The sequence below is a fragment of the Suillus fuscotomentosus genome, assembly GCF_016647785.1.
Source record: "Suillus fuscotomentosus strain FC203 chromosome Unknown F5891scaffold_90, whole genome shotgun sequence".
NCBI lineage: Eukaryota > Fungi > Basidiomycota > Agaricomycetes > Boletales > Suillaceae > Suillus > Suillus fuscotomentosus.
The window spans coordinates 108,868-122,647 of record NW_024539602.1 but is presented as its reverse complement, the minus strand read 5'-3'; the positions used below and the strand labels follow the sequence as shown (position 1 = coordinate 122,647).

The window sequence follows — 13,780 nt, the reverse complement described above, 5'->3', positions numbered from 1 at the left end:
ATCCCTACCATCGAGCACATACCTTGGGTACACCGGCAGCCACCCATTCCTCCTGGTATCAAAGAAGAAGTCATCAAGCTCATCAAATCTAAGATTGCGTCCGGTGTCTACGAACCCTCCAACTCCTCCTACCAGTCCCACTGGTTTTGCGTCGCAAAGAAGAGCAGTGCTGTCCGAATCGTGCATGACCTTCAACAGCTAAATTCTGTAACAGTCAAGGATGCCGCATCAATGCCATATGTAGAGTTGTTCGCGGAACAATGCGCAGGACGCGCCATATATTCTATGATGGACTTATTCATAGGGTTCGATCATCGAGCGCTTGCAGAAGAATCACACGACATTACCACTTTCCAAACTCCTCTCGGCACTTATCGTTTGACAGTCCTTCCTCAGGGATGGACCGACTCCCCCGCAGTATTTCAGAACAACGTGGCCTTTATACTCCAAGCCGAAATTGAGGTCGCTCCGAATTTTCAGGACGACGTAAACGTCTTAGGTCCTCAGACACGTTACGAAACATCTAACGGCTCATTTGAGCTCATTCCTGAAAACATGGGGATTCGTAGATTTGTATGGGAGCACTGCCTTGACGCTAATTGTGTCCTTCACAGGCTCAAACACGCTGGAGCAATAGTCTCCGCAAAGAAGTTATTTCTTTGCATACCCGAAGTTCTCGTCATCGGGCAGATGTGCACATATGAAGGCCGCAGTCCGGATTCGTCTAAAGTGTCGAAAATTCAACACTGGCCTCCATGCAATCGAAAACAGAGGTTCGCGCGTTTTTGGGTACTACAGGTACCATTCGCATCTGGATAAAGGATTATGCGCGCATAGCGCGACCTCTTACGAATCTCACTCGAGTCAACACACCATTTGCATGGGATGCAGCGGCTCAACAGGCTATGAACTCACTTAAGGATGCGGTCATTCACTCCCCGGCTATCCGTCCCATCGATTATTCCTCTCCGCTCGAAGTTATATTAGCCATCGACTCGTCTCACATAGCGTGTGGATGGATACTCTCACAAATCGACACTGAAGGTCGTCGATGTCCATCAAGATTCGGATCCATTACCTGGAATGAGCGCGAATCGCTGTAGAGACTCGTGCATCTCATAGTGTGATATGGCGCTTGACACTAGGGAGTATACAGCACCAACTCGCAGCATCACTCTGTGTACCATCCACAGTGATTCCTATATGACGCGCAGCTTTCCCGCGCAACGCGCAGCCATGCGCGCACCATTCCCACGCTTCACGATGTATACGCGCGCGCGCGTTCCCGCGCTTGCGCGCCCTATAGCGCCAGCCATCCAGATGCATCCATCCACTGTCCACCAAGCTCCCTAGTGCGTATATTTCCATTTCCTTTATTAGCATAGTTCCACCTTTATTTTTATCATAGTTTCTCACTCATATATATTTTTACATACCTACTCGGTAGCGCTTCGGCTCCGCATGAGCGCGCTTAGGCGCGCTATATAAGCGCCAGCAGTACATACTATTATTTACCTTACTTTTCACCCAACTTTACCTAGTACTTACTACTTAGAAAGTCGCAGTAGAAATCTATTCATTAGCACAACACATCTCACATCCTTTATCTTGCTTATATCTTCACATAAGTTTAGTCTCTCTTATTTCCGCTTACACGCGCGCGCTTTCCCGCGCTTCGCGCTAATACGCGCGCGCGTTCCCGCGCCTTCATACCTTGCGCGCACCTGCGCTTTCTCGCGCTTCGCTGAAGCGCGTACCTCTAGATTTCCGCTGCACCTGCTTCCCCTTTAGGGTCGAATGCACTTGCCATCTCAAGTATCGCAGACTAGGCAACGCACGACCTACAACTTTTTAGATACAGTCAGGAGCATTTCTTTGTTCCTCTCAGTATTGTTGTTTCTACATCGCGCTACTCACAAGCCAAGATAGAGCTCTATGGGCTATTCAGGGCCCTGCGCGCTGCAAAGGTCTGGTTAATAGGTCTGAAAGTATTCACTGTTGAAGTAGATGCCAAGTATATTCGCGGCATGCTCAACAAACCGGACATCCAGCCAAATGCAGCCATGAACCGATGGATAGCGGGAATATGCACCTTCGACTTCACGCTCAAACATATACCTGGCACGAAGCACCTTGGACCTGGACGGACTGTCGCGACGGCCTCGAGCAGAGGAAGATTCAGACGAAGAAGACTTGGAGGATATTGATGAATCAGTAGAAGAAATAGTAGGATGTGGACTCTGGTTGGCTAAAGAAGTGGAGAAGGAACAGTGTGAAGAAGCTACGGAAGATCGGCGTATCGTTACGAACGCAAGGGCGCAAGATGGGACCGATATAGAGATTCCTTCGGATGACGCATCAAAACGAATTGATGAAGAATTAGAAGCCATTCGGACATACTTAGAAACGTTTTCATTTCCTTCCACCACTTCCTCGTCCCATCACGCTCATCTATGAAAACGCTGCCCGACAGTTTTTCGTCCAAAGAAACCGACTCTGGCGAAGAGAAGCTACAGGACGACATCAGCTAGTCGTGTTCGGAGCAGATCGTATGCGTACACTCCAGCAAACCCACGACGAACTCGGACACAAAGGAACTTACGCCACTCGTCGTATGATTGCCGATAGGTTCTGGTGGCCATCGTTGGACAAAGATATCGCCTGGTTCATTAAAACGTGTCATCAATGTCAAACTCGATCCGTCGAGAAAGTAGTCCTTCCTCCTACCATCTCAATTCCCGCGACTCTCTTCCGGAAAACCTTTACCGATTTTATGTACATGCCCGCATCTCACGGATTCGCTTACATCGTACAAGCACGATGCTTGTTGACAGCGTGGCCAGAGTTTAGAATGTTGAGGAAAGAAACTGGAAGGACGTTGGGTGCATTTTTGTTTGAAGATGTTCTCTGCTGGTGGGGAGCAGTAGAAGAAATTGTGACAGATAATGGGTCTCCTTTTGTCGCTGCGCTCGATTGGCTCGCGCACAAATATCACATCCGGCACATTCGAATATCCGCCTATAACTCAAAGGCAAACGGCCTCGTCGAACGATCTCACAGAACCATTCGAGACTCACTCGTTAAATCCTGCAACGGCAACATCACTCAATGGCCAACTCTTGCGCACCATGTCTTCTGGGCCGATCGTGTCACGACACGAAAGTCTACTGGCCACACTCCCTTCTTTATGACACACGGCATAGAACCTATTCTACCTTTCGACATCACCGAAGCCACATACCTCCTTCCTGATATTCCTGCCCAAATCTCCACGAGCCACCTCATCGCTATACGTGCTTGTCAATTAGCTAAACGAGAAGAAGATTTGGCAGATATTCACACCCGCGTGCTCAAGAGTCGTTTCGCATCTATCAAAGACTTCGAGCGGCGATTTTCTCGGACCATTCACGACTATGACTTCAAACCAGGCATGCTTGTCCTAGTCCTAAACAAGAAAATTGAACCGTCCTTTAATGCAAAGTGCAAGCCAAGATATTTCGGTCCAATGGTAGTGGTCTCGCGTTCTCCTAACGGTCCGTATCGCCTTGCAGAAGTTGATGGAACTCTGTCGAAACTCAAATTCGCCGCCTTTCGACTCATACCTTATCACCCCCGTTCACCCTCGTCCATCGAAGTCACGCAGTATATCGATCCTCAAACGCTCGTAGATGACGAGCCAGAAAACAATTAGATGCGCCTTTCCTTTTTTTTTCACTTGTTCATTTTTCTAGTCTCGTTTTTCTTCTAAATTGGTTACATTTCTTCAAGTACTACGATACATTTTGTTTAGTCAAGAAGATCGACCGAGGTCGGTCGATATTCAAAGTGGGGAGGTGGTGTAAGGATTATCTATTCCCTACGTGCCGACCATGCTTAAAACTGAGACGCTCGAACGGATCATACGTTCGAGCTAGTCCATGTGATTCATTGATGTGAAGAGTGCAACTCTTCGCATCTGAACTACAAGGATACATTCCTTTTCGTTTCTCTTACTCTTTCGTCATCATACCTTGTGCTCTGATTTCACGATTCCCGTTTCTTCACCGATATCTCTCAAAGCACCATATGCTACTTACTCTCGTTCCGGTCTAGTCAAGAACTCGAAATCGTATATAATCAGCGTACGTAGATTCATACTTACAGCGAATCAGACAGTGAATTCCCCGCTCCAAGAACGTTTGAAAACCTCTCAGAAAAATCTCCTCCCTCTAGCCTTGTTCAAATTTGTTTCGTGTTTTACGCTGACACATCTACATATCTATCCGTCTCGTTCACAGTTCCCCGCCGAACTAATCCAGCCTTACAAAAGATTGATTGATTATGTAAGCTACAAAAGTGCCAACATAAGGTAAGGTAAAAACAGTCTCTACAAGCCCAACCAGAAATGAATCCCTACAGCGTGCCTCTTACTACCTGCGAGTTTATCAAGGGGTATGGATTCATTTTCATGAGGCTATCGTTTCCGGCACATCTAACATGGAAAATGGGATACGCCCGTCGGATCATGTGTATTGATGCATCTTCGCAGAATCATGCCAGAGAAAAAACAATTCTCATGTTTCTGTTCGTGGTACCAGGGAAAATCTTTGCAACCTTGGAATGCTTGTCGTGGCTCCATCGATTCATTTACATTTTCCACGGGAGTACGACCATTACAGTTGACAGGGATATCGAGTCCCTATGCTCACTTCTCATTGGAATTCTCAATTCTCAAATTAGCACACATCCCCTCCGCTCGTCCCTTCATAACTTTCTCAAATAGTCACGGAGTCATATAGTTCTCCGTCAATGTGTCATCTTACCTCAGCGTCAGTATGCCCATACTTTCTTGTCTGGTCTTACTCCCCGAAATTACAAGCTAATATCAAGCCTGTTTCATGATCGGGGGAATCACGCGTGATGAACCTTACTAAGTTACAGTACGGTTACAACTTGTGTTTTGTCATGTGAAGCACCAGCACTGACAATGTTAATACAGGGCGACGATACAAACCACACACATCGACCCCACTCGCGGCCTATCATGGCCATATCAGCATTCAACCCTGTAAATGCGATGCGCGAAGCTTTTGTAAGGTTCCCGATCATTGCCCCTTAAATCCACCATCTAAAGATCAAACAGCCATTTTTAGAGATACAGCCTTGTGAGGCGGATATAATCCAATATAACAGAGTCGTCATCAAACTGTAGCGAGGGCACAACAGTCTCAAGTATGGATGACCAACACAAAACAGAAGACTCACTGAGTTACCGTCTACTATCTATTGCCCTACAACCAGATGTCATTTTGTACCACCTTTCGGTTTCTAATTTTGGAGTAACGAAGCACCTTCCTTTCGGTATCGCCCAAATATAACTGATGTCTGGCCAGCTGGGCGTTATGATACAACGATCACGTTCATACCCGAAATCAAACGTCCCTGTGCCTCATTGTGCAGGAAGTACTCCCACCATCAGCGTAAGATGCCATAGAATGGACAGCAATGCAGTACACTGACTATGAGATATAGATAAATGTATTACTGGTGGAATTTATTCGGCCAGAAATGTCTTCCTCTACCCAGGACCTCTTACCACAAATCAACCTAGGAAACACGTTTGGCGCACTTCTTATTGGGGTCGTCCTTTCAGCAGTGTTTGTGAACTATTTCACCATATAATCAATGCTGAAAACGTATTATTCTCACGAATAGTCTGTTTGGTGTGACCAACGTTCAAACCTTTATCTACTTCCAGACACACAAAGACACGGGGATGTCATTTTTTAAGCTGATTGTACGTATATCATGCTGCCCTATTTTCCAATTCAATCATTTACGCTACATCAGGTTATCTGGCTTTGGTAAGTGTCCCCCCGAGTTATGATTTACTGAACATGTCAATTTTACACTGTGCACCATATTTTAGGATACTTGATGCTCTACATCTGGCACTGGTTGTACATTGCGTCTATTATTATTTAGTGACCAACTACGCGAACTTCAATGCGCTCACAGAGATCGTGTGGAGCTTGAAAGTGAGTTTCCTATGGCACTTTATGCAGCCCGATAACACTTACGATATTGATGGACTCGTGCAGCTTCAGCTAATAGTCGATGTATGTTGTTTCTTCTGAACTTTGAGATTTACATTAGACATGCATTTAACAGGTTCTCATCGTTCCTACGGTACATCTGTAAGTTCGACGTGCAATGTTACACGCAACATTCTAATTGATGCTGTCTGGACCCATAGTTCGTATGTTTATCGCATATGGATAGGTATATCATTCCTAGTGATGTTTTGTTTTTACTAACATGACGAGTCTAGTCAGCAAGGGCCGATCGAGAGTTCTCCCGGCTATAATAATGGTAGGTTTGAAGTCGGTGCTCAATGGTATATCATTTTGTTAACGCACTGTCAGTGCATAGTCGTGGTTCTATCAGGAGGTGAATCTGTCACTGGAAACGCTCTTTACTCGATTCTGAAAATCTTTTCAGGTGTTGCCGTCCGTGAGACTTCAGTGTCACTACCTTTGTTATTAGCTCATCACTCGACGTAATGATAGCTGTCGTGTTAGTGCAGTGAGTCAGACAGATACCTAATTTCGCGAAATTGCTGATATCCGCTAGATATCGGTGCCGCTTGTTCCAGGATGTGGTTACAACCGAGTGGGCGACATACTTGACTTTGGGCGCGGTTACTTTTGATGACATCCTCATTGCATCATCACTATGTTATCTCCTCGCTACTTCCCGTACTGGATTCTCTAGGTAACGAGATGCACTTTGTTCGCTGTCGTGATCTGACATACTAACGCAATCATTTAGTACCGATTCTTTCTTAACAAAGCTCTTGGGTTATATAATTAGTACAGGCTGTCTGACGAGGTAACCCTCTCTCCAACTCACCCCATGCTTGAACTAATATATCTGCAGTATATGTTCAATAATAGCTGTAATCGCTGTGAGGTTCCTTCTCTTGTACCGTCCATGATTGAGGTCTCAGACAGCCACCTATAGTGTGCGGTGATGCCGAGGAACTTCATCTTTCTCAGTATTGAATTTTTAGTGACTAAATGTAAGACCGACACATTCTCTCAGGATCGTGCTAACTAACGGTGCGGTTTCAAGTATACGTGAACTCATTCATGGCACTTATGAACGCACGATACTACCTGCAGGCTGGCGCAGATAGTGCGGGTTCTCCCAAATTTCGTGCTGGCCATAACGTTTTCCACCCTGAGTTACGCATTGAGACGTCGCAAGACGAGAAGCTTCAAATATCGCGGACAGATGTGTCTGACGATGTAGTGCTCCATACTACTCGACCTATTCAAGCTGTCAAAGTTGGTAATTGTATTATTGTCGATGCAAAAGGGCTAATGGCACGATTTATCCACAGTTGCCAACGACGGGGACGATGCAAATGCAGTCTTTCTCGTTGGCGTGATGGACTTACAGTGGGCATGGATTATTATTTGTGCGTTTCCTCGCGAGAAGCGCTCACAAATAACTTATGGGTTTGTAGTAAATCATCACTACCCACCATGTTTACGGAAGTACCTCGATTGCTGGCTGTGAAACATCAATTTTCTTGCACGTCGTATGACCCGGACTGTCCTAAGCCACGGCCCCTGATCCTGTACGTTGATCCGTGCTCTTCCACTCAGCATTTTGCAATTCAGTGGTTGCGGCGGTATCCAGCTTGGCGAAGCCAGATACCCAACTTGGGCCCTGAGCGCTTGAGCCCGAAGCCACATACGTGCCGTTCATTGATGATCTTTGGCGATACACTTGCGATGAGGCTTGAAATGAGTCGGCGCTGAGAAATCCATCAGCCGCACGACATAGATATCCGTCGAATCTGACCGAAAGTGCTTCACGCCGCACTGCTTGCTTCAAAGGAAATGAATGGTTCCGAACAGGGCTAAGCGCTACATGGGGAAGAACAGCACCTAGATACTGAGCCCGAGATCCTTTGAACCAGAATCTGATGGCTTTCTGTAATGGTTTACAGTGTGTTGTATATGATATAGCAGGAGACAATGAGACAAGGTGATATTTTATGCTACTTAACAAGGTTCATCGAATGGACATTGCTACTGGGTGCATGTGATCACAACAGGTTCGTTGTGCGCACAATGCCGAACTGAATGATGATATGATTCATATGAACCGCTCACCGATTGAATTACCGCCTTGTTGGATCCATGCCGCGATACACAGCCAAACTTGGCCAGATTGGTGATCACTACATGATATCGACTCGGATGGCGTCCTGATTCTTCGACACAGGATCAGCATTAAATGTTTCGACTGCGCGTCGACGGTCCAAGGTATGGTCCAGGAGACACAAGTGGGTTATGGCCCCTCGCGCGCCTCACCAGAGTAAAAAATTACTCGTTGCCGCAGTAGTAATACATCATTACGTCACTTACGCACGTGATTACAAGTCTGTACGGTGACTTACCTTCGCATCGACTTGAATGGCATACTATCATTGCTGTACTTATACATCTTACACATGCTTCTACCATCAGTGTTCAGCGTCAGAAGTCATGATTTTCTCACAGAACAAATGGCAGTGTGATTATTCTGGGTTATATATCATGGTGAACCTAGTACCACTGGTGGGCTCGTTCAGTCAAGGACAATGTCTTCCTCGGCTCAGGATGCCATTCCACAACTTGAACTGGGAAACACGTTCGGGGCACTTTTTATTGGGGTTATCCTGGCAGCAGTGTGAGTAAAACTATTTGTTCATTATGCAGTCAAAAGCTGAACGTTTCCTGCGACCTTTCGTACTAACATACCCCATGGAACAGTCTCTTTGGTCTAACCAATGTTCAAGCTTTCATCTACTTGCAGGCGCATAGAAACGCGGGGATAACATTTTTCAAGCTGGTTGTACGTCTATGCTGCCTTGTTGTCGGTTCCGGTCTTGATGTCATGTTCTGGCAGATTACCTGGCTTTGGTGTGTCCTCTCGATTCGCAATTATTGATCGCGTAGAGATTGTTTCCCAAACTTATAGGATATTTGATGCTCTGCACCTGGCCCTGACAATCCATTGCGTCTACTATTATTTGGTGACCAACTATGCGAACTTTGGTGTACTCACGGAAATCGTATGGAGTCTCAAAGTGAGCTTCTATAATGGCCCTTTATGCAGCGTCTAATGGGCTGGGACAGCTTCAGTTAGTAATCAGCGTAAGTTGTGTTTCCGTTCTTTGTGACCCACCCAACGATACGCACTGCACAGGCTCTCATCGTTCCTATGGTACAACTGTAAGTTCAATCACTGTTGCTACATAGTACATACAACACTCAAGTCATGTCATGGTCGACAGTTTGTATGTTCATCGCATATGGAAAAGTGATTATTCCCCTATTATCATGAATTTGCTACATCTACTGAATGAACCTAGTAAGCGAAGGTCGATCAAGAGTTCTCCCGGCCATATCGTTGGTGCGTTTGCAATCAGGGTTCAATTGCATTTCATTGTGTTGATTCACTGTCAGGGCATGGTCTTGGTACTAATTTCAGGCGAGTTTGTTGCCTGCAAATGCTGTTCAACCGATCTTAAATCTCCCCTTAGGTTTTGTCACCCGTGAGCTTTCAACAGTGATACTAATATTGCTATTGGCTCATCGTTTGACCTAATGACAGCCCTCGCTTGGGAGCAGTGAGTCAGGCAGTTCCGTAACTTCAGGAGGTGCTGATAGCGAGTAGATGTAGGGTCAAATTTTTCAAGGATTTGGCCAAGACCATGTGGTCGATATATCTGTGTTTAGGAGCAGCCACTTCTACCGATATTATCATCACATCATTGCTATGTTATCTCCTCGCCACTTCACGTACTGGGTTCTCTTGGTACAGAGCAGCTCATTCCTTATCGGGATCTGACATGCTGACGCAGGTTACTCAGCACCGATTCATTCATAACAAAGCTCGTGGGCTATACCGTCAGTACTGGCTGCCTGACAAGGTATCCTCCCTTCCAGCATGCCCTATAGTGCTTTGACTAATATTTCGACAGTATTTTTTCGGTGTCAATCATAATCACAGTGAGTGATATCTATTATGTTGTCTACATCTGAGGTCTCTGTTGGTTTCCTGCAGTGTGCTGTGATGCCCACAACCTTCATCTTCATCGGGCTTCCATTTTTAGTGACTAAATGTATGATCAACAACACATTCTTTCGTGACCATGCTGACCAGCTGTATATACTGTTTCAAGTATATGTCAACTCGTTTATCGCACTCCTGAATGCGCGATACTATATGCAGGCCAACGCAATTGTCGATCCTCCTCAACTTTATGAGCACCACGGCGTCTATCACCAGGAACTCCACACTAGTGGATCGCAAGATGAAGAGTTTCACAAATCCCAGGGAGACCCTAAGGATGAGGTACTGCATATCACGCAACCTATCCAGGGTATCATGGTTGGTGGTTGTGTCATGGTTGATGGGATAAGGCTAATTGACACACCTTAGCCACAGCCAACGACATCGACGATGGAAATGAAGTCTCCCTCGTCATTAGTGTGACATGTTAACTATGTGTCTGATCAAGAGATGACATGACACCTACAGAAACATAGTTTGTATTCTAAAGTTATCAGGGCGGCGCATCTACAACGGCCGGCGGGAATGGTGGAGTGGTAGGGGTAGGCATCACATCAGGTTTTGAAAGCGGAAGAAAGGACTAACTTTGTCGACATGGACTTTGTTTACTGTTCATCGTACGGTTATGTTTATTGGTTTTGCGAGTACAGTGTACAATTGGGCATAACTTTATCGTTTCAATGTTCAGCCACAATATGAGTAACTTTTACAGTAAACGTCATATTATAAGGTAATGAGCAAGCACAGGCTCCCTTCTAACCATGATGCACGATCCAGCATTTAGATGTGCGATTGGTACGTGGACAATCTTCCTGCGCGCAGAGTCGTCAGACTTTCGAGATGGCGGGTTGCAGCAGTATCCAGCTTGGCGAAGCCAAACTTCCAACTTTGACCCTGAAAACGAAGCCACATGCATGTCGTTCATTGTTGATCTTTAGCGAGAGACTTGCAGGAGATGAGGCTTGAAAGGAGTCAGAAATGAGATGTCCGTCTTAGCTAACCGAAAGTGCCTCACGCGTTGCTTGCTTTGAGAAAAATGAATGGCTGCGAACAGGGCTAACTTGAGATGCTACACGGGGAAGAACCTGCCACAAACACTAAGCCTGGGAGAGCGTTTGAGCATCTCGGGAGTACGAAGTAGTCTTCAAAAGATCAGGTATTTTTGAAGCTTCAGGGCGCCTCAAGTTCTAGAACTGGAATACTTGCAATGGGTCTGCGAAGGTACCCAATTCGCACAATGATTCTTCGTAGTGTTAAGTGGCAGCCAATATTTGATGCGATACCTCTTTGAACCAGGTTCCAATGACTGGTGTTGACATTGTATATGATATAGGAGGAGATGATGAAATAGGGTGATAGTTCATGCTACTCGGCGAGGTCCGTTGAATGGACATCACACGTCAGAGGTGTGGATAATTTGCAAAACCTGGTCAGATGAGATGATCGTGATGTGTTAAGAACAAGACATGTGCTCATCGAAATGAATTCGAAAACGTACTTCCTTCCTGTCATGTGACTCAATGTTCATTTTGAAGGTCAAAGTTGTTTATTACGTTTATAATTCTTCCAACGCACGAAACGCAGGCAGAGTGCATATCACACAAAACATATCTGTGATCTGCGTTGTGTCAGCGTCTCGTGTCAGCAAGACATGCCTTCGTCGACACACCATGCCCAAGACTCCACGCTACTTTACAGAGTCAGTCACAGTGACACCAAAAAATATACCTGCGACTGCGAGAGATTATGCAAGAGCTAGCTGCACCAAGTACTTCATGGAACGTGTAGACGGCATGCAGAGTTTGGAGGTCCCGATACAAAGGGGACGTGTTCTCTGAAGAAAAGAACGCATACTAATATGGTAAGCTCTGTCGTGCAACGTGCTTCCCGGGGTTGTTCTACTGATGGTAGCGCGTTAGATATTCCTAGGTCCCTGGATCGGGACCCACAACCTGTCCAGCAGGATCAACAGGATCATTATTCTGGTATAGAGGTTCGTCTTGTTTTTCTTGTGCTTTCTATTACAATGACTTATGATTTCAATTTATCCCTACAGGAGAACTATTTTGCAGGTTATGACGCCTCTGGAGACGTTCACGACACAACGACAGGTGTCCGTCCTCCCATGTGATTCCACAACGATGTCCGTCCCCGGATCCACTACTATCAGACCCTAATGACAGCGGTGTTCTCGCACCCCTAGATGCGGACCAGTGTGTCCTTATGAAGGATTTATACTCACGTGAAACGTCATAATTCGTCACTCACATACGTTTGTCTTGTGGACGCAAACAGCCAGTCTAGATGACGAAGACACCGGGCTGACTCGGCTGAGCACAGAAACCGTCGCACGGCTCAAATTCCCACTGAAGTTCACGCCTTCGCGTGAGGGGATTACCACTGCCGCCGTCAAGCTCTACCTTCCACATTCAGCTTCAGACAAGGACGCGCAAGATAATCATCGAGCTTCACGGTTGGACGCCGGCATGCAATGCTATGTCTCGCAATGTTGTCGACATTTTTCAAATGGCTGGATACAAGGTATACAATCACGCATATCGTTCAAACCAGTGAGTCTTGGATCATACCGCGAGTTCTTGTACTGATCGTATCCTTGCCAAGGCATGTGATCTTGTACGTTCCAGGTGCAGAGCCATGTACTTCATCGCCTTACATCACGATGGTTGACGCTATATGATTCCAATGTGATCTCAATACCGTCGAAAGACAACAGGGAGCTCACTAAGGACCGAGAAGGAGTTAGCCTGAACGACATCACCCATCAGAGTAGGCACCAGCAGTGCAGGAAGAGTCGGAGGAGGGCTGAGTCAAACGGTGGTGCACATTGCGATTCTTAAGACTACAAGAAATTTGTCCATCGTGCTCATGAGTGAGTATTCAAGGTTCTTGGGACGGATTTCGTTATAATCCAGCGAGACGCACGCCAGCCCCAAGAATTCATGTGTATGTTGACCGGTACGTCATCTTTGATACTTGATAATATATGCGCCAATTTATAAAGTATGATGGACAGTCGGACTCATCTGCGGACGTGTACCAGACCTGCCTTGAGTCATCTATGAATACACAAGCTCCTGCGGTCTGCTACATCAGCCTTTCTAACGAGCGTGCTCGACGTTCGAGTTCACCCAACACGCACAACATCTACTGCTCCGTCGCCTTTAGTTCGTACTCAGGACCAACGTCTTCCGGGGGAAACTCCAAGCGTGCAGACCTTGTCGAGCATCACGGGATGTCACCCATTCCAGAGGGTGTCTCACATCCTAACATCTCTTGTTTGCTCTCAGACGTTTCAAGAACCAATCGTCTGGAAGACCTTGGAAGATCGAGCTTAGATTTCCGATATCACTGCTTTTCAACTAGACGGGTAGGAAAGAGCGAAATTCTGTCATTTCCGTCGTATTCTGATTATTCATCATAGTTCATATCTCTATCAATGTTCTCATTGTTCGATATCATCTGTTGTGTCACCCTTGTGCTTTATCGTACGAACGATTGAACAGTTGCAACTTCGTATCTGTACGAGGGTATATTCAGTTGCCTGATTGGCAGGGACATAGATAAGAGATAGACGCCGTGTATAGCTGTTGTGCCACAAGCGATAAGGCCCTTGCTTCGTGTCCGCTCGCTGTCATATTTCGCCACG

General features: G+C 46.1%; 3 protein-coding genes across 3 annotated transcripts; all 3 read left to right on the top strand.

Moving 5' to 3' along the window:
* The first annotated feature begins 5,219 nt into the window (after positions 1 to 5,219).
* On the top strand, positions 5,220 to 7,582 carry F5891DRAFT_1065142 (uncharacterized protein). Its single transcript, XM_041363068.1, has 19 exons — positions 5,220 to 5,318; positions 5,373 to 5,459; positions 5,512 to 5,636; positions 5,695 to 5,776; positions 5,830 to 5,843; positions 5,909 to 6,017; positions 6,081 to 6,098; positions 6,151 to 6,176; positions 6,236 to 6,261; positions 6,311 to 6,351; positions 6,405 to 6,429; positions 6,481 to 6,492; positions 6,549 to 6,564; positions 6,613 to 6,753; positions 6,811 to 6,870; positions 6,919 to 6,946; positions 7,003 to 7,060; positions 7,114 to 7,328; positions 7,385 to 7,582. The coding sequence occupies exons 2-19, from the start codon at positions 5,382 to 5,384 to the stop codon at positions 7,430 to 7,432; spliced, it is 1,122 nt and encodes a 373-aa protein (XP_041219386.1). The 5' UTR covers positions 5,220 to 5,318; positions 5,373 to 5,381; the 3' UTR covers positions 7,433 to 7,582.
* Positions 7,583 to 8,447: 865 nt separating this feature from the next.
* Positions 8,448 to 10,684, top strand: F5891DRAFT_763632 (uncharacterized protein). The gene is made up of 16 exons (XM_041373172.1): positions 8,448 to 8,724; positions 8,808 to 8,889; positions 8,944 to 8,957; positions 9,016 to 9,124; positions 9,174 to 9,191; positions 9,244 to 9,269; positions 9,332 to 9,357; positions 9,410 to 9,450; positions 9,504 to 9,543; positions 9,652 to 9,667; positions 9,715 to 9,855; positions 9,911 to 9,970; positions 10,022 to 10,049; positions 10,105 to 10,162; positions 10,223 to 10,431; positions 10,483 to 10,684. Exons 1-16 carry the CDS (start codon positions 8,636 to 8,638, stop codon positions 10,534 to 10,536), a joined length of 1,011 nt encoding a protein of 336 aa, XP_041219385.1. The 5' UTR covers positions 8,448 to 8,635; the 3' UTR covers positions 10,537 to 10,684.
* Positions 10,685 to 11,701: 1,017 nt separating this feature from the next.
* On the top strand, positions 11,702 to 12,971 carry F5891DRAFT_1258269 (uncharacterized protein; the record flags this gene model as incomplete). Its single annotated transcript, XM_041370066.1, has 5 exons — positions 11,702 to 11,940; positions 12,033 to 12,106; positions 12,170 to 12,224; positions 12,409 to 12,683; positions 12,759 to 12,971. Exons 1-5 carry the CDS (start codon positions 11,784 to 11,786, stop codon positions 12,969 to 12,971), a joined length of 774 nt encoding a protein of 257 aa, XP_041219384.1. The 5' UTR covers positions 11,702 to 11,783.
* Between the last annotated feature and the right edge of the window lie 809 nt (positions 12,972 to 13,780).

What these genes read in the sequence shown, in the direction of transcription:
- F5891DRAFT_1065142 (XM_041363068.1), top strand. Translation starts at nt 5,382, where the DNA reads ATGATACAACGATCACGTTCATACCCGAAATCAAACGTCCCTGTGCCT. An exon ending in ATCGTTCCTACGGTACATCT is followed by an intron (nt 6,177 to 6,235) that starts GTAAGTTCGACG and finishes CTGGACCCATAG; the next exon opens with TTCGTATGTTTATCGCATAT. An exon ending in TTCTCCCGGCTATAATAATG is followed by an intron (nt 6,352 to 6,404) that starts GTAGGTTTGAAG and finishes ACGCACTGTCAG; the next exon opens with TGCATAGTCGTGGTTCTATC.
- F5891DRAFT_763632 (XM_041373172.1), top strand. Translation starts at nt 8,636, where the DNA reads ATGTCTTCCTCGGCTCAGGATGCCATTCCACAACTTGAACTGGGAAAC. An exon ending in TTCTCCCGGCCATATCGTTG is followed by an intron (nt 9,451 to 9,503) that starts GTGCGTTTGCAA and finishes ATTCACTGTCAG; the next exon opens with GGCATGGTCTTGGTACTAAT. An exon ending in TCCATTTTTAGTGACTAAAT is followed by an intron (nt 10,163 to 10,222) that starts GTATGATCAACA and finishes TACTGTTTCAAG; the next exon opens with TATATGTCAACTCGTTTATC.